Here is an 18,276-nt window from a genome sequence, read left to right as displayed (position 1 = left end):
CAGGACTGGATCATTAATTTTCTCATTGGAATGTCTCCCCCACATTTTGTGGAAAAGGAAGGAAAAGAGAATGCTGCTCTGTTTGGCTTCCTAACTTTGTTTAGCAATTTCTCACCATCTGGCTTTTAATCTGTAGAAGTGGTGCCCTGGGTGCTGTTTTTGGAGAGGCCTACACCATCTGTTGGATAGGATGCTGAGTTTAGCTGTGTTCATCATCTGCTACTGACTTGTAGTGACAGAATAGTCCATTCTACATCCCCTGCTCTCAGTGAGCAGCATACCACTCAGGCATTGAGAGATACCTGAGCATACATTTGGGGTGGCCCATCTCTTTGCTGATGCTAATGAAGGGTTGGTGTTCTAGGCAAAGCTTGATTTTTTTTTTTTTTTAATTTTTTTTATTTTGGGACAAGATCTTATTATTCCCCCCCCCCCCCAGGCTGGCCTGGTTCTATTGGGCCCATGTGATTAAGGCTCAGGAGTGACTTGGTCATCTGATTAATGTCAGAGGAATCATCTTTATCTGAATTTGACTATAGAGATTGTGGTAAACAAACTCCATTGCAGAATTAGAAACCAAAAAAAAAAAAAAAAAATTGGCTTTTTGTCCTCTTCCATAACTAGTGTCCATTGCCCATTTCTGTCCTTCCCCATCTTACATTTGCCTTTCTTGTTCTTTTCTCCATAAAATACTGTACCTACATGGACATTTGTTTATGTGCATACATTTATTATTGTTGAGAAAAGATGTTTTCTGAGATTGTATGAACTCATTATTATGTATTTTAGAATAATATTAGGTAAATAAGTAGCAATATTTTAGAATAACACTTGGGTCCATTCATTTTTCTACAATTTAATTTTTTGTTTTATTTTAGAGAAGAATAGCATTCCGTTTTTATATAGGTATCCCAAATTTCCATTATCTGTTCATCTGTTGATGGGCAGCCAGTTGGTTCTGGTAATTTTTTAAATATCAAATAAAGCAGTAAAGCTTTTATCTGCTTAGCTTTATACTACTTGTAATATGTGGAGCCAGAATCGTGTGGTCAACAAGATCGATATGCTATCCATTATATTTAATGGATGAATGATGCTTTCCAAAGGTAGTAAGCACAGTAAGTGAGCTGAGTATATGTAGGTACACGTGATGCTCTAGACCAGAAAGTCCTGGACTATCTTCTAAGTATGTATAGACCATACCGCTATTGGCCAAATGGCTGATTTAACTCCTTTGTTAGATTTTAACCCATATTTCCTTATCAGAATCTTCTTGCCCCCACCCCCTGGTGATCTGGAATTTGGCAAGTAGGCTAGGTTTGCTGCCTGTCCATAAGCCCCTGGAATCTACCAGCTTCTGCCTGTCCAACACTGGAATTAGAAGCCTGCACCACTATACTCATCTATTTTTGTGTGTGTTTACCAAGCACTTTTCTAGCTAACCCATCTTTCTAGCTCTGCACAAAGGTATCTTGTTTTTGTTTGAGACAAGGTCTTGTGTGGCCTAGGCAACACAAGATCCTCCTGCCTTCTTCTGCTAAGTTCTTGGGTTACAAGACATAAGCTACCACATGGCTACAAAAAAATTTGAAGAATGGAAATATATTGAAGTTTTAGTGAATAGTGTAAAATTTTTCTGACTTAAAATAATAGATCTGAAAATTGCTTTAAAGGAAGGTTAAAGTGAAATTGATTTGAATACCTGACAAGAGTTTGTGCTTCATATTGTAGATATTTATTTTGTAAGCTTCGTATGGCTTTCATAGGAGAATAATTTGAGGGAAGAAGCATGATGATGTTAGGGAACAGTGACAGCCGCTAGAATGGTTTGCACAGTTAGCAGATACATGCTAAGAACTCCTATACTTCACTGGATTTTATGTTTTATAGAATATATTTTCAGTTGGGACACAGTGTATACACATGGGTACAGGTACCTGTGGAGGACCGAAGTGCTGTAGCCTCAAGAACTGCAGTTACAAGTGGATGTGAGCCTCTTGATGTGGGTACTGGGAATTTAACTCCAGTCCTTTGGAAGGATAGTACCAGCCCTTAACTCCTGAGCCATACATATCTCTAGTCCTTGAGTCTAATATTTAAATGAAGAGATACTAAGCACAGTAAAAAGAAGTATACATACATACATACATATCATTTAATCCCAGCACTTGGGAGGCAGAGGCAGGTGGACTTCTTGAATTCAAGGCCAGCCTGATCTACAAAGTGAGTTCTAGGATAGCAGAGAAACCCTGTCTGGAAAACCAAATAATGATATGATAAATAGATTAGGATATTCTATAAGAAAAAAATAAAAAATAAATAAAATACATAATTTAAAAAGAAAGATATCCTATAAGAATCATTAAGTTACACGGCTGGTTCAGGGATTTAAGCCCAAACCCTTGCCTCTTGTCTTCTGTTCCCAGTAGTGATAGTGTATTTGAGCAAGGTAATTCTGAAACAGGATGACTACAACCTGGCTTGTTGGCAGGAAGACTGCAAGACTAAGGAGGACACTATTTACAAGTTTAAAGGATTCTTCTTTTCCGGGCAGTGGGTGGTGGCCTAAACTTTAATCCCAGCACTCAAGAGCCAGAGGCAGGAAGATCTCTATGAGTTCGAGGCCAGCCTGGTCTTCAGAGGGAGTTCCAGAACAGCCAGTGATTTGGTTGGTAAGGTGCATCCCACACAAGCCTGAGGGTTTGAGTTTAAGTCCTGATATCCATGTAAAAAGTCAAGTGGCACACCTATAATCCTAGCACTAGGAAAGAAAGGTAAGAAGCTTGATTGATTCCTCTATAGGCATGGAAATCAGAATTCACTAGACTCAGGATAAATGAAGTGTAGTTTATTTGGGGAAAAAGAACACAGAAAAGACTGTCGTGGCACTCCAGCTCCAAGGATGAAGCCCGGCCACACTGATGCTTTCCACTCCAAGGGGCTCCCGAGCCCCAATCCTTTCTTTTAAACTGTCACTTCCTCTGCACCTGTAACTATGCCCAAAAGGCAGGAGTGGTCACTGTTACCCGCTCGGATATTTCACTACATCCTTCAGGTTTGCTGGCCAGTCTTGTGGGATCAGTGAACTCCAGGCTCTGAGAAACTCTGTCTCGTCTCAAAAACTAAAGTGGAGAGTCAGTCTCTGACCTCTGTACAGAACACAAGAATGAACCTTGAAGGCTGACAGTGTTGCTTGTTTGGTAGAGTGCATGCCTAGCATCCACAAAGTCCTTGATTCAGTTCTAGCACTGTATAACCAGGAGTGATGGTGCATGTGTGTCTGTAATCCTGCTCATAGAAGGGTGGATACAGGAGGATCAAGAATTTCACTGTCATCCTCAGCTGCATAGCAAGTTTTGGGCCAGCTTGAGATACAAGAGACCCTGTGTCAAAAGACAAACAAGCAGGAAAGCAAATCTATCCCATTCCATAATAGATTTTAATTAAAACTGATAATAAAATCAGATAAAATTCCAAGTTTTTTTAAACTAATAAGAAATTGTATAGGATAGCATATATAGATTATATATTATACATTATATTATATTAAGATTATATCTGTTGTGTCACTGTTGCCTTACTATGTCAAGTTGGAAATGTTGCTGTGGTCTGCACAACTTGACCTGTTTTATTGGGAAGCACATTTTGATGCTCTAAATTGGTAGGTGCTCAGTAATAAATATGAGGAAATTTTAGGGGAAATTCTTTTGTTTGTTTGTTTTGTTTTTTAGTTTTTTGAGACAGGATTTCTCTGTGTAGCTTTGGAGCCTGTCCTGGAACTAGCTCTTGTAGACCAGGCCAGTCTTGAACTCACAGAGATCACCTGCTTCTCTCTCGCAAATGTAGGAATTAAAGGCGTGCACCACCACCTCTTGGCTGTTGGGGGAGGTTTAAGGAAAGAAAATTCTGTTATGGATTAAAGTTTTTATTTTGAGATAAGGTCTTTCTAGTCCTGGCTGGCCTAGAACTCAGAGATTTTCCTGCCTCGAAAGTGCTGGGATTAAAGGCATGCACTCTGGCCTAGATCTCTATGTTCAGGATCGGTTCAGTGAATTAGGGTTAAATTCACTAATCAGCCAGTTAAAGCCATTCTGACAAGGAATGAACTTGATTGAAGCACTAGTCCCTAGGACCCACATGGTAGGAGAGAGGTTAGTTAGCTTTTGAACCTCCTCTGCTGTACCATGCCCCACAAATCATGCACAGACAAAAATAAGTAAATTACAGATAAGAACTTCAGTATTATGCTCAAGGCTGTGGGCCAAAAGTTACTTTGAACTATATATTTATGTGCATTTACCTCTCTATTTACAGGCTGCTATATGGCAAGCACTAAACCATTATGCTTACCGAGACGCTGTTTTCCTCGCAGAACGACTGTATGCAGAAGGTTTGTGATTGATTCATTTATATAGAACCATAAATAAATAAAATATATGGAATTCATGTGTGCTTGGTGTACATGCAGAAGCCATAGTACACAACCTTGGGTGTTGTTTCTCTGACTTTTTTTTTTTTTTTTAACTTTTTTGAGACAGACTGTCTCTGGCCTAAAACTTTTCAAGTAGGTGAGGCTGTCTAGACATTAAGCCCCAGAATTCTCTTTTGTCTCCTCAGTGCTGCAATTATAAGCATGTGCCAGCTTTTTTGTAGGGTCCTAAGAATTGAATTTAGGTTCTGATACTTTCAGTGAGCACTTTACTGACTTGAGCTCTTCTAGCTGTTGGTTTTGAGACAAGTCCTCACTCTGTTGTTGAACTCTCAACTGCCTTGCCTTGGTTTCCCATGTTTTGGGGTATGGTCCTGAGCAACCATTGTCTGTCTTGTGTAGCTCTGGCTGTCCTGGAATTCTTTCTGTAAACTAGGCTGGCCTCACAGTGATCTTCCTGCATCTGCCTCCTGTGAACTGGGATTAAAGGTGTACACCACAATGCCCAATATTATTTTCTCCAGAGAGTTTTTTCCTTTTTTTTTTTTTTTAAATGGGCCAGCATTCTGTTGTGCCATGTATGGAAGTGAGAAAGTAACTTGAAAGAGTTGTTTCTCTCCTTTCATTGGGTTCTAGAGATTTAATTCAGGTTCTTAGGCTTGGCAACAAGTACCATTACCAACTGAGCCATCTCCCAGACTCCAAACTTTTCTTTGTCTTGGTTGGATATAATTTAGTATTTGATGTTTGAGAAGAACAATTTTTTTAATCCATCCATTTCGATGCAAAAATATTGTGACTCTAGTAATAAGGTTTATTTTCTCTTCCTAGTAAAATTTAACTTTTGTCTTCCCAAGAGGTCTATTTAGAGAAATACTACCTAAATAAAATAAGATTCTTTCCTGGTAGTCTTTTGAAGGGTAAAGGTGTATGTTTACATTTCTTCTGTATTTGCAGAAAATATCATTCTCTTCATTTTATCTACTACTTTGGTTTTTGTAGAGAAATGATCAGGAACTGGCAGACTGACTTTTTTTTCCCCTCTTTGTCTGATATAGCCTGACTGTCTTGGAACTTGTGTAGGCTAGACTGGCCTAGAACTTGAAGTGATTTATTTACTTCATTCAACCCACTGAGTGCTGAGGTTACTGATGTGGGCCACCAGCCTTAACTTTTCTGTCAAGAATTTCTCCATGACTCAATCTGAATTAATAATTGTTTTTAATTAAATGACATGCTAAACTTGTTTATTGACAAATTAAATATTATGTTATATGCTGAATAATAGCTAATTTATCTTTTCTTTTTAATGTCTTAGTACATTCAGAAGAAGCCTTGTTTTTACTGGCAACCTGTTACTACCGCTCAGGAAAGGCATATAAAGCATATAGACTTTTGAAAGGACACAGTTGTACTACCCCACAGTGTAAATACCTGCTTGCAAAATGTTGTGTTGACCTCAGCAAGTAAGTATTAAAATCTTCTTTAGCTAGCCTTATTATACTTCCATTGTATTTTGGATCAAATTATTCTAACAAACTCTTGGCTTCCTTTCCTCTCTCTTGAGTAACAATTGAAATGTTTGCACCATTGACTGTGGCATTAATGTGGTCATGGGAAATTTCATTAAATTGGTGATAAATAATTCTTTTTTTGTTTTGGGGATCTCTAACCCCAGGCTTTATGCGAGCTGAAAACACTCTTCCCAGCTAAGTTATACTAAGCACAGTGGTAAAGCGCTTGCCTAGCATGTGTGGGGCTTTGGATTCACTTCATTGGACTGTCAAACAAAACCAACTCAGCTATATTGTAAGCCCGAAATAATACAATTTAAGAGAGGTTTAAATTGTAACTAATTCTTACCAGCTTTCAAAATGATTATTGGTCTCATTTCCTATGGCTTTCATTGTGGGCACTTTCAATAATTCTAGAAACATGACAGTGCACCAAAGAAAAATGTTTGTAGGTAATACATAGTTTTCTTTTGAAGTCTTTTAAGAATTACTACCTACCACTACCATTTGAAGTAAGGGACTTATGAAAGAGCATTTCTCTTTTAGCTGCAGTTGAACTAAGTCAACTGTATATATTCCAAATTTTGTGACAGCTGGAATTAAATTCCTTTCTGTGATGTAGAAGATGAAATACTGGCAAGGGTGTCTAAAGAAAAGAAATATTTGTAGCCGGGCGTTGGTGGCACACACCTTTAATCCCAGCACTCGGGAGGCAGAGGCAGGTGGAGCTCTGTGAGTTGGAGTCCAGCCTGGTCTACAGAGTAAGTTCCAGGACAGGCTCCAAAGCTGCACAGAGAAACCCTGTCTCAAAAAACAACAACAAAAAAAAAAAAAAAATTCCCAAAGTATTTAATGTTGAAATCTTAAATCAACTTTTTTATTTAGAAAAGAAAAAGTGCTATTGAGATCAAGAGGTATTCGTGATGTGTTGTGTTAAGGCATCCACACATGGGGCTGTCGAGCTGGTTTCAAGCTGTTCAGCACACTTGCTGCCAAATGTAACAACCTGGGCTTGATCCCCCATGCATGTGGTAGGAGAGAACTAATCCTGTAACTTGTCTTCTGACTATCACAGGTATTGTCATGGCTTGTGCACACATCCCCAATAAATAAATGATTAGCAGTAAAAAAAAGTTTTTCTTTATTGTAATTTAGTATTTGCTGTTTGAGAAGAACAGTGTGTTTTAAAATCCATCCATTTTAATGTAGAAATATTGTTCGGCCTAATAATGGGGGTTTTGGTCCCCCCTCCCTTTTTTTTTTTTTTAACCTTCAGTTTTAAAAAGCCTGTTGTGGTAATGCACACCTTTAATCCCAGCACTCGGGCAGAGGAAGGTAGATCAGTGAGTTTGAGGCTAGCCTGTTCTACAGAGTAAGTTCCATGATCGCTAGGCTCTGTCTCTTTCTTTAAAAATATTAGAGGGAGAGAGATTTCACAGTTTACATCACTGGCTGTTCTTTTGAAGGACCTGGCTTCAGTTACTACCAAACACATAGTGCTCACAACCATCTGTTATCTTCAGTTTTTCTGGCCTTTATATGAACACAAATGCACATATTACACAAACATACATGCAAGCAAAATACCCATACATGCAAGCAAAATACCCATACGAATAAAACTTTTTAAAATTATAAAATATAAGCGGGGTGGTATTGGCACATGCCTTTAAACCCAGCACTCAGGAAGCAGAGACAGGCAGATTTCTATGAGTTTGAGGCCAGCCTTTTCATAGAACAAGTTCCAGAGCAGCCAGGGATACACAGAGAAACTCTGTCTTGAAAACGTGTGTGTGTGTGTGTGTGTGTGTGTGTGCATACATGTACATATATATAATAAACACTTTAAAGGTCAGCCATTTGCAAACTTTGTTTTGCTGAAAATACATTGTGAAATCATGTTTTTCCCTCCATCTAGAGAACTTCTATTTTTCTTATCAAGAAAATATAATTGACAAAAAGATATAAAGTGATGCTTTTATTTCATTCTTTTCGTTGTTTGATTTTTGAGACAGGGTTTCTCTATGTAGCTCTGGCTATCCTGGAACTCACTTTGTAAACAAGGCTAGCCTCAAACTCACAGAAATCCACATTTCCCTGCTTCCTGAGTGCTGGAACTAAAGGTGTGCCCCGCCGCCGTCACCACGCAGCTCATATTTTATTCTTAAATGGTACTTGTATGATAACTTAGCTTGTAAAGGCACTTACCAACAAGCTTGACATTCTGCGTTTGATCTAGGACCCGTTTGGTAAAAGAAAAGAGCCGGTCCTACAGGTTGTTCTCTGACCTCCACGTGCATGCTTGTAGCACACACAGACAGCACAAAATAAATAATTTAATTTTTACAAAATCTTAAAATGACTTTGGGCAGTAAACAGATACAGTTGGTTTTTCATGCATTTTTCTATTTCAAGGAATTACAGAATCAAGAGCAGTCATTTGTTTGTAAAGTCATGCATATTCCCCTCAAATGATCTGTTTTAACATGAGTAGTATATTTGCTATTTAGACTAGTTTGTCTATATAGAAACTGAATTTTCATAAGTTCTGATTTTAAAGGCAGGACTGAAAATTTAAGGTCATAATTTCCTAGCTTCCCAATAATTTTAAGTACATTTTTGCCACTATTCTAAAAATACCTTAACTTTTCACTGTATCTGTAGACTCACAATGATAATGAAAGATATCTTCATGAAAAGCTTTTTATATTGACATTAAAATTAATTTATATTTTAAAGGCTTGCAGAAGGGGAACAAATCTTATCTGGTGGAGTGTTTAATAAGCAAAAAAGCCATGATGATATTGTCACTGAGTTTGGTGATTCAGCTTGCTTTACTCTTTCATTGTTGGGACATGTATATTGGTAAGTAAGAAAAGGGTCTCCTATATAGGAATGCTCTGTATTATGTAATATAGCCTATATTGATATGTGTAACAGGTACAAGCTGGCTTTGTAGTTCCTAACCTTTGTCATCATGACCTCATTAAATCTGTTAAACGGTAAAAGTGTTAATCCCATTTACCCTCCACATAGCTTAGTGATAATAGCTGCAGCAACTTTAACATGCTCTTAGTGAAGAGAGCACATCTGTGTGATTGAATCGGGTCTCTCTACCTGCCTAACACTTAGCCTAGCAGTCACCAGACCCCATTCATCCTTCTGTCTCCAACACACACAGCACTGGACTTACAGACTCACTTAATGGTCAAACCCAGCTTTTTAGAAATGGGTACTGGGGATTTGAACTCAGGTCCTTGTGCTTATTCCATGAGCATTCTTGTACCTGGACCCAACTCTACAGCCCCTTTGTTTTTCTTTTCCTTAACCCTCTGTTGAAAATATCCATGGATTGGGTTGCTACTTTTAACTTTATTGCTTTCAGAAAATGGCTTTTATGCCTTTCCTTCGTTTCACATTTTTAAGTTATTTCTATATACTGGTAGGTGATTAAGTCAAGTCTTATGACAATTATTTTTCCTTTATTTCATCTGAAAAACTTAAAAGAGAGACTGACCTGTTAGTTCTCCATAGAGTTTTTACACTTCAGGTGTTACACAGGCTGCTCATTAAGCACTATGTTTTATCCCATGGTTTCACTTCAGGACAGTGGCTCACTTCAGGACAGTGGCTCTCAACCGTCCTAATGCTACAACCCTCGAGTTGTGGTGACCCTCCTCTCTCCCCATAAAATTACTTTCGTTACTACTTTGTAATTGTAATTTTTTTCTACTGTGATGAATTGTAATGTAGATAACTATTTTCCTGTAGTCTTAGGCCACCCCTGTGAAAGGGTCATTCAAACCTAAAGGGGTTGCAACCCACAGGTTGAGAACTACTGCTTCAGGAGGTTCCTTTGAAATATTTGGTTTCACACCATCTGATCTTTTTTAAAACATTACATTACGGTTTTTTAGTATGGCTGGGTGTAGTGGTTTATGCCTGTCACCTCCCAGTATTTGGGAAGTAGAGGCTTGAGAGTCAGGCATTCAAAGATCACCTTCAGCCATGTAGAATTTGAGGCCAGCTTTGGCTACAGGAGACCCTGTCTCTAAAAAACTTTTGAGCAAAAGTGAGAAATTCTGTGGCTTTATTCCTTGCCACTCACACAGTAGATAGTAAAGGATTTGAACTTTGGACCAGCTAGGGGTTTTTTTGTTGTGTGTTTTGTTTTGTTTTTTAAGCTCAAAAGAATCTTTAACTACTGACCCCTCCTTTTTTCCATTTAAAAAGTTTTAGAATGTAGTAGGGCCATTCTCATATTTCCCAGAGTGGTCAGGGTATAATTGGTTCCCATGGTGTGTAGGGGGGAATTATGATTATCTAGCTCCAAAATCTAATCCTTTCTATACCTGATTAGAAAGATATCTTCCGTCTCCCTCTTCATTAAAAACCAAGCTCACCAGGCCTTGGCATATGCCTTTAATCCCAGCACTCAGGAGACAGAGGCAGTGGATCTCAGTGAGTTGGAGAGCAGCCTGATCTAGGTCTACAAAGTAAGTTCCAGGACAACCAGGGCTACACAGAGAAACCCTGTCTCTACAGAGCAAGTTCCATAATGAGCAGGGCTACAGACACACACACACACACACACACACACACACACACACACATATCTCTCTGACCATTTAAGTATTTGTATTTAAATCAATGAAGTTGCTTTAATTGGAGTGTTACATAAACAGGAAAAAGTACAATTGAAGCATTTTATATCTCATTCAGTTACTGTGTTTAGTCCTTGGCTGGCCTAGAATTCATTAATGGACCAGACTGGCCTTGAACTCCCAAAGATCCTCCTGTGTCTGCCTCCCAGGTGTTGGAATTAGAGGCATATGTGTTCCACCACACTCAGTCTTGTCTTTTATTTGCTGAGAAGTTAAATATCAAAGAACGCAGTAAGAATTGAACACAGTGATAGAAACTTGGAGTCTAAAGCAGGAAAATTGCGTTTGAGGCTAGTTGGAGTTACATGACATCTCAGAGAACAAGAGATAGTAAAAACTTAGGGAAACATCAAAAAGAGTGCTGTAAGAATTTATAAAAGAAAAGCTTTGGGGTTTATACTTTGTTTAATCTATTGTTTCTCTCCATAGCAAAACAGATCGGCTTGCCAAAGGATCAGAATGTTACCAAAAGAGCCTTAGTTTAAATCCTTTTCTTTGGTCTCCCTTTGAATCCTTATGTGAAATAGGTAAGTTTATGGAAGTGGGGACAAGATTCTTTTTTTTTTTTTTTTTTTTAAGTCCACTTTTCAAGCAATGTTTTCCTACCCTTTTTTTTTTTTTGAAAACTTCAAATCATTTAGTTATAAGAAACTATTTTTGCAAGACAAGGGTTGTTATGTTAAAATATTGGTAAGTTCCCAGAGGGATAGCATATGCCTGTAATCACAGTACTAGAGATACAGAGATGGAGGCATCTTGAGTTTAAGGCCTGCTTCAGCTATGCTGTGTGACCAGCCTCGATTTCAGGAGGGCCTGTCTCAAAAAGCAGCACCCCCTTACAATCACTAATCTCTTCTCTTTATCCAGTCTACCTTAAATGTATGTGTCCTCCAGAATAGATGATGGCTATGTATATAACACTAGCGGAATTCCTTAGTGTGGTGTGTATGTGGGAATTGACATGCATGTGCCACATAGCACATATGACAACTTCAAGGGTCAGTTCTCCCCTTCTGTCCTGTATGTCTCAGGGATTTAACTCAGGTTTTCAGGTTGGATAGCAGACTTTTACCCATTGAGTCATCTTACTGGCCCAGATTTCTATTTAAAACTTGTAATTGTTTTCCAGATTTACATCAAAGGATTAACTTCCAAAATAAATTAATGTTGGGCTTTGGGGAGATAAGATTGATTAGGATTAGGAGAATTTTGGAAACTAAATAAGGCTTCATTTCTGCCTAATTATTCATACTTGTAAAGAGATTATCCCTCAGAGGCAACGTTTTGTTTTGTTTTTTTTTTTGTCTTTTGGTCTTCACAGGTGAAAAGCCAGATCCTGATCACACATTTAAATTAACATCTATACAGAATTTTAGCAGCTGTCTACCCAACACTTGTACAACTCTAGTATCTAATCACAATTTATCTCACAGACAGCCCGAGACAGTCCTTACAGAAACACCCCAGGACACAATTGTAAGTGTATTTCTTCTAATGTTCAAAATGTTCTGAAACCCCAAAAGAATGATCAGAACTAAACAGTGTATCATAAGTGACATGGTAGAAAATTTCTGTTTCAGGAATTAAACAGACTGAACTTAGAATCTTCCAATTCAAAGTACTCCTTGAATACAGACTCCTCCGTGTCTTACATTGATTCAGCTGTAATTTCACCAGATAATGTCCCCCTTGGAACGGGTACTTCCATATTATCTAAACAGGTTCAAAATAAACCAAAAACTGGTCGAAGTTTATTAGGAGGACCAACTGCTCTTAGCCCATTAACCCCAAGGTAAGTCACACAAGATATTTTAAAATGTATTCTAATACAAATAATCATTGTATTACATTATTAGTAATGTAAGTTAATATAAGCCAGCATCTTCCAAATCAGTGTGTGAAAGTGACATTCTGAAGAAATACATGTATAAAATTTTGAATTAAACATAAGAGGGCTGGTATTGTAGCTCAGTTGGTAGAGTGCTTGCATAGCATGCACAGAGCTCTGGGTTTGATCCTCACTTGTGTAAACTGGGCAAGGTTTCAAATGTATGTAATCAGAAGTTCAAAGTTATCTGAAGCTATTAGTTAGAAGCCTATGGTATGTGATGCCTTTTCTCAAAATAAGAACAAAATAAAGCAGAAGGGGGAGAATAAAACTTTTTAAATATGCCTCCATTAGTATATGTATTAAAAGATGCTATCTTTATGGCTGTGCATCTGCAGATATAGCAGTGAAACCCTTGAAATGTATGTTTATGGTATCGTTATGGCCATATTATCAGTTCTCTTTTCTAAAACATAAAGGGGAATTGACACCTATCATTGTAAAATATGTTCTCAAAATTAAACTGTATGCTGTGTGTGTGTGTGTATGTATGTATACAGTAACCTATCACAAAGGCTATGCATTGAGAACTATGAAACAAAGCTCATAAAGAATAGACTATGAATAATCTCGAGGCCAGGAAGCTATTGAAATAGCATGACCAGGAGACTGATTAGGTCATCTGCAGAGACCAATGGATAACTATATCAGATAATTATTAGGTCGTTATATCTAGGACATTGTCTCCATTGTCCCAAGAATTGGAATTTATTTTCATCGTTTGGATCTTGGCTTTTAATAGGTAGTCCATTTCTAAAACAGTAGCTTTTGTTCACTTTAGGTCCTTGTCCTTTTTTCTTTAGTTCTAGTGGGTGGAGTGCTCTACATTCGAAGCTCATTTTTTAGATCTACCCCTAAGATCCTCACTGCCCCTAAGACTGATTTGCCATTCTCTTCCTTTTAGACCTTCTAATTTAAGTATACTGCTGCTTTATATATGCCTTGATGACTTTTTGACACCTTGATTTCAACCTCTTCTCAGTTTTGGGATTTTGCCATTAGAAACCCCAAGTCCTGGAGATGGATCCTATTTACAAAACTACACTAATACACCTTCTGTAATTGACGTGCCATCCACTGGAGCCCCTACAAAAAAGGTATTTTCTGTGTAAAATGTAGTTTGGATATTGATTAAAGAAACATTTAAAATTCCAGTCTATTTCAGAGGGAATCCAACTTTATATAATTATTTCCTTAGAGTTACTGACCAAACTAAAAGAATGTCTTTATCATAGCTTACCAGATATATCCAGACACATACATCTAGCTATTTCAGTATCTAATTAAAGAAATAATCCATAAACTAAGCTAACATTGTTTCTGTCACATTGAATAATTGTGTCAGACAGCACAAGCAGAAATTAATAAATGAAACATTAGAAACTAGAAAGAAATGGTGATATAAAGAACAATATCTTTAGAATGTAGGAAGGGACCGGGTGATTTTTTTTTTTTTTTTTAATTTCCTCAGTTTCTTATTTTACTGTTTTCCTAAGTGCAAAAGGAAGAGTATAAAATCTTGCTGTATCATTTCCTTTATATATAGCAAATTAATTCATAAATATTGAGACTAATAGTTGTCTTTTTAAATACAATATAGTGATAGTAATGATTGTTTTAAGGTGGCATTATATATTCAGAACTGTTTTCATTGAGAAAATACAAATAGGAACATCATAGTGTCTTTTATCGCTTGCAGTGCAATCTATAATCACAAACCTTAGACTTTTTGTGTTTTACAGTCTGTTGCCAGAATGGGCCAAACTGGAACAAAGTCTGTCTTCTCACAAAGTGGAAATAGTCGAGAGGTCACTCCAATTCTTGTTGCACAAACACAAAGTTCTGGCCCACAAACAAGGTATTTATTATATTTCTTTAAAGTAATACGTATGTTCCTTCAAAAGTATTTCCTTCTTAGACATGTGACCTCTTTAGAGCAAGCACAGCTAGATTTCTTTCTTTCTTGGTTTTGTTTGTTTTTGTTTGTTTTGTTTTTGTGATGGTGTCTATATTATGTAGTCCTTGGCTGTCCTGGAGCTCACTGTAACCAGGCTAAGATTAGGCCACCTCCACCTCCCAAGTGTATGCCACCACTCATGGCAAATACAGATTTCATTCTCCCATTATTTATTTCTGTACACAGATCATAAAATCAAACTTCAGATTCAGAAGCCTTAGAACTATCTCAGATTATAGTTTTGTCTGTCTAAAAGGAATCACTCTACCTGTGATGTGGAGTGGTGATTCTAATCAGAAACGCCAGCTGGCACACTGGTTGTCTGGGTCCTGTTGGAAGAATTATTTGAGTGATTGTTTCAAGGTCTTTTATTTTGCCAGGCAGGCAGTTGTTACTGGCTTTTGGTTTTTGTTTGGTTTTTCCTTATGACCCTGAATGGTCAGGAACTCACTGTGAAGCCCCACTAGCTTTGTGCTGGGAGCACACCTCCTACCTCAGCCTCCTGAATGCTGGCAGGGTTCACTTCCTAAGGGTACAGTAATGAAGTGCAGACTGAGCCCCTGATCTGGGAGTCTAGACTTCTTTAGAACACAAGACCTTGAATACCAGTATTTCAGAAAAGGTTTCAGATTTTGGAGTAGTTCACGTTACCATTTTGGGTCAGGAATGCTTAACTAGTAAGGATTTTTACAGAAATACTACAAAATCCAGAATAACTAAAATCTGAAACACTTTTCATCTCAAGCGTTTGGCCAAGCTGGGTGTCTTAAAACAAGTTTACTCTCTTCCTTTTTTTCTTTTCCTTTTTCTTGAATCCTATGTTGCTAACAATCTCTCCTAGCTTTAAAACATGTTTTGTTAGAAATCACAGTGTTGGCAGGAATATTTCCTCACCAAATCTATAGGGAGGATCTTTCCTTGCTTAGGCCCTCCTTAGATTTGTGACAGCATAATTCAGTGTTTGCCTTTGTCTTGACAAGACCATTTCTGTATCTTGATTTCCCTCCTGGAAGGGCTCAGTCATGCTGGATCTGTACCCACCTTAATGACCTCATTTTCCAGATAATCACAGTCATGGTTTCTGGGCAGTAAGACTGATATTTTTTGAAAAACCCAATTGAGTACTGCCATATTAGCAATCAAGCATTGCTTGGCAGCTTTCTCTTTGAAACATCTTTAGAGCTTAAACTGTATATTTTAATGTATCAAATGTGCCTCCAAGCAGTAAACCCCACTGGTTCATTTTGATGTAATATTATAACTGTTTTATATCCATATATAAAACCACCATAGCATACCATTGTTAAAACCTTAAAGTCATTTATCTTTTATAAAAAGAAAAGCAATCTGTTTAATTTTTATAATTTTTATCTATATATCTAGTATTACTAGTGGCCTTTCAGCAGATTCAGACTCCAATCTTGTATCATTTTCTTCCATCTCCTGTAGTCTGTAATGGGTCCTGGTATTGATTTTTTTTTTTTTTTTTTTAATATTTATTTATTTTATGTCCGGACTGCAGTTTCTCCTCTTTCCTTTCTGGAAATCCTTCTGTTTTCTAGGCTAGCCTCACTAGGCTCAGGCTGTCCTCTTACCTCAGCTTTCCAAAGTAGCTGGAATGACAAGTGGGTGGCACTGTACCCCAATGTCATTTGTTATTGTTTTCAAGACAGCGTTTCTCTGTATAACCGTCCTGGCTGTCCTGGAACTTGCTTTGTAGACCAGGCTGGCCTTAAACTCACTGAGATCTTCCTGCCTCTGCCTCTCAAGTACTGGGATGAAAGGTGTGCGCTTACCACTGGCAAGACATGCTTGTTTTTAAAAGAAATTTTGCTGAGTGGGGAGCAACTGAAGAGATGGCTCAGCAGATACAGGTTCTTGCTGTGAAAGCAATAGGACCTGAGTTCAGATGGATTCCCGGCACCCACATAAAAGTTGGGTATGTTCATGAGTGCTTGTAATCCTCGTGTTGGGAGGAGACAGACAGGTCCTGGAACCTCTTAGGCTGGCCTGCTGAACCAAAACCATGGACTTCAGGGTTAGTAAGGATTGCCTTTGAAAAGTGAGGGTCTTGACTGGAAAGATAGCCCTGTCCTCCTGTGCTTGCTTGTGAAAACATGAGTACCTGGACATGACCAGACATGCCTATAACCCCAGCACTAAGCGGTAGAGGCAGGAGCGTCCAGAGAGCTCACTACCAGCCAGCATAGCAAAAAAAAAAAAAAAAAAGCTTCTGGTTCAGTGAGGGGCTGATTCATGAGAATAAGGTAAAGAACCATAGAGGAAGCTATCTGAGGCCCTCTTCTGGCACACACTTAGAGGTGTGAATGTGTGCATGCATACACACATGCTTTTTAACTGGAGTGGAAAGAAATAGACATTATTTATATTAAATATAGATTAATTTTATGTGCATTGGTGTTTTTGCCATGAGTGTTGAATCTTCTGGAACTGGAGTTACAGACAATTGTGAGCTGTCAGGTGGATGCTGGAAATTGAACCTGGATCCCCTGGAGAGCAGTCTGTGCTCTTAATTACTGAGCCATCGCTCCAATCCCTAGGAAGTATTTTATTACCATGCATATGGAGGATCTTCCCAGAAGGCCAGCCTCATCATTTTCTTCACATAAATTATCCTCTAAAATTCATCCAATCTCTGTAAAGCTGATGCCCTCTTTTGGCCTCTACAGGCTCCTACATGCATGTTTTACATATAAACTCACATTACATATAAACTCACATAGGCAAACACAGATATGAAAGTAAATAAATAAAACTTTTAAAAGAGTGAATGTGTTCCCCAAAAATGTTCTTGCTAATTAAAATTCCTTCCACTGGGGCTGTGTCTAGGACAGATTAAAGGTGGCTCTGAGCATGTTTTACTCACTGGTTAGTATCTTATTTTTAATCGAGATGGGTGATAATGAAGGATAATTTCATTTCTCAAGTTGTGGCAAGATCTGGAATCACCTAGGAAGGACCTCCTGGTGAGGGACTGTCTGGATTAGGTTGACCTGGGTGCATGTCTATGGCCAGCTTAATGGAGCTTCTGCTACCATGACATTCCTAAACCCCACAATGATCTACCTGTGAGCTAAAACAAACCCTCTGTTTTGTTTTTGTCTCTTATGTTGCTTTTGCCAAGAGTATTTGGAAACCCAGGTGGACAGCTAGTAGAATTTCTCATAAGTTACGAAAGATTTAGATTTAGTCCATAAACTGTCTGCTTCCCCTCCCCCCTTTTTGTACAGGGTCTCATGTGTCCTAGGATGACTGCAAACTTTCTATGTATCTAAGAATGACCTTAAACTACTAGCCCACCTGCCTCTGCTTCCAGAGTGCTGAGATTACAAGCCTCAGCAACATACTAGGTTTCTGTGATGCTAGAGATCAAATCCATTGTGCAATGCTGAGGCACTGTATTCTCAGACCCATTGCCTACTTTTTTAGTTACTTGAAACAGAGTCTCAGTATATCTCTTACCCAGTCTTAATTAGACCACTTTAGGTTTTAAATTTACTTTGTTCTATTTTGTTTTGAGACAAGGTCTCTCATTCTGTAGCTCAAACTGACCTCGAATTGAGAACTGTCTGTCTCAGTTTCCTTTATTATAGAAATTATTGGCATTAATACTACCATGTCCAATTTAGTTCAATTGATTTTTTTTTTTTTTTTTCAAAACAGGGTTTCTAGACCAGGCTGGCCTTGAACTCACAGAGATCCGCTTACCTCTGCCTCCTGAGTGCTGGAATTAAAGGCATGTGCCACTAGTGCCCAGTGTTTAATTGAATTCTAAGAATAGAATTCTTGGGGCTGGAAAGGTG

The 18,276-nt window shown here is 38.1% G+C and overlaps 1 protein-coding gene across 4 annotated transcripts in view; it reads left to right on the top strand.

Moving 5' to 3' along the window:
* The window catches only part of Cdc27 (cell division cycle 27), a 44,465-nt gene that overhangs the window by 6,227 nt on the left and 19,962 nt on the right, over positions 1-18,276 (top strand). For 2 of the 4 annotated variants that reach the window (XM_051178760.1, XM_051178755.1), the window contains exons 2-9: positions 4,315-4,390; positions 5,748-5,895; positions 8,683-8,808; positions 11,037-11,134; positions 11,929-12,083; positions 12,188-12,399; positions 13,478-13,592; positions 14,220-14,353. In XM_051178760.1, coding sequence (XP_051034717.1) covers positions 4,315-4,390; positions 5,748-5,895; positions 8,683-8,808; positions 11,037-11,134; positions 11,929-12,083; positions 12,188-12,399; positions 13,478-13,592; positions 14,220-14,353 — 1,064 coding nt within the window. The remainder of the gene's footprint in view (positions 1-4,314; positions 4,391-5,747; positions 5,896-8,682; positions 8,809-11,036; positions 11,135-11,928; positions 12,084-12,187; positions 12,400-13,477; positions 13,593-14,219; positions 14,354-18,276) is intronic. The other 2 variants (XM_051178767.1, XM_051178763.1) reach the window with 1 other exon arrangement.

The sequence above is a fragment of the Phodopus roborovskii genome, unplaced genomic scaffold (genome assembly GCF_943737965.1).
Source record: "Phodopus roborovskii unplaced genomic scaffold, PHOROB, whole genome shotgun sequence".
Lineage (NCBI taxonomy): Eukaryota > Metazoa > Chordata > Mammalia > Rodentia > Cricetidae > Phodopus > Phodopus roborovskii.
Note: the sequence above shows the minus strand (reverse complement) of the source record. Positions and strands in the feature narration are given on the sequence as shown.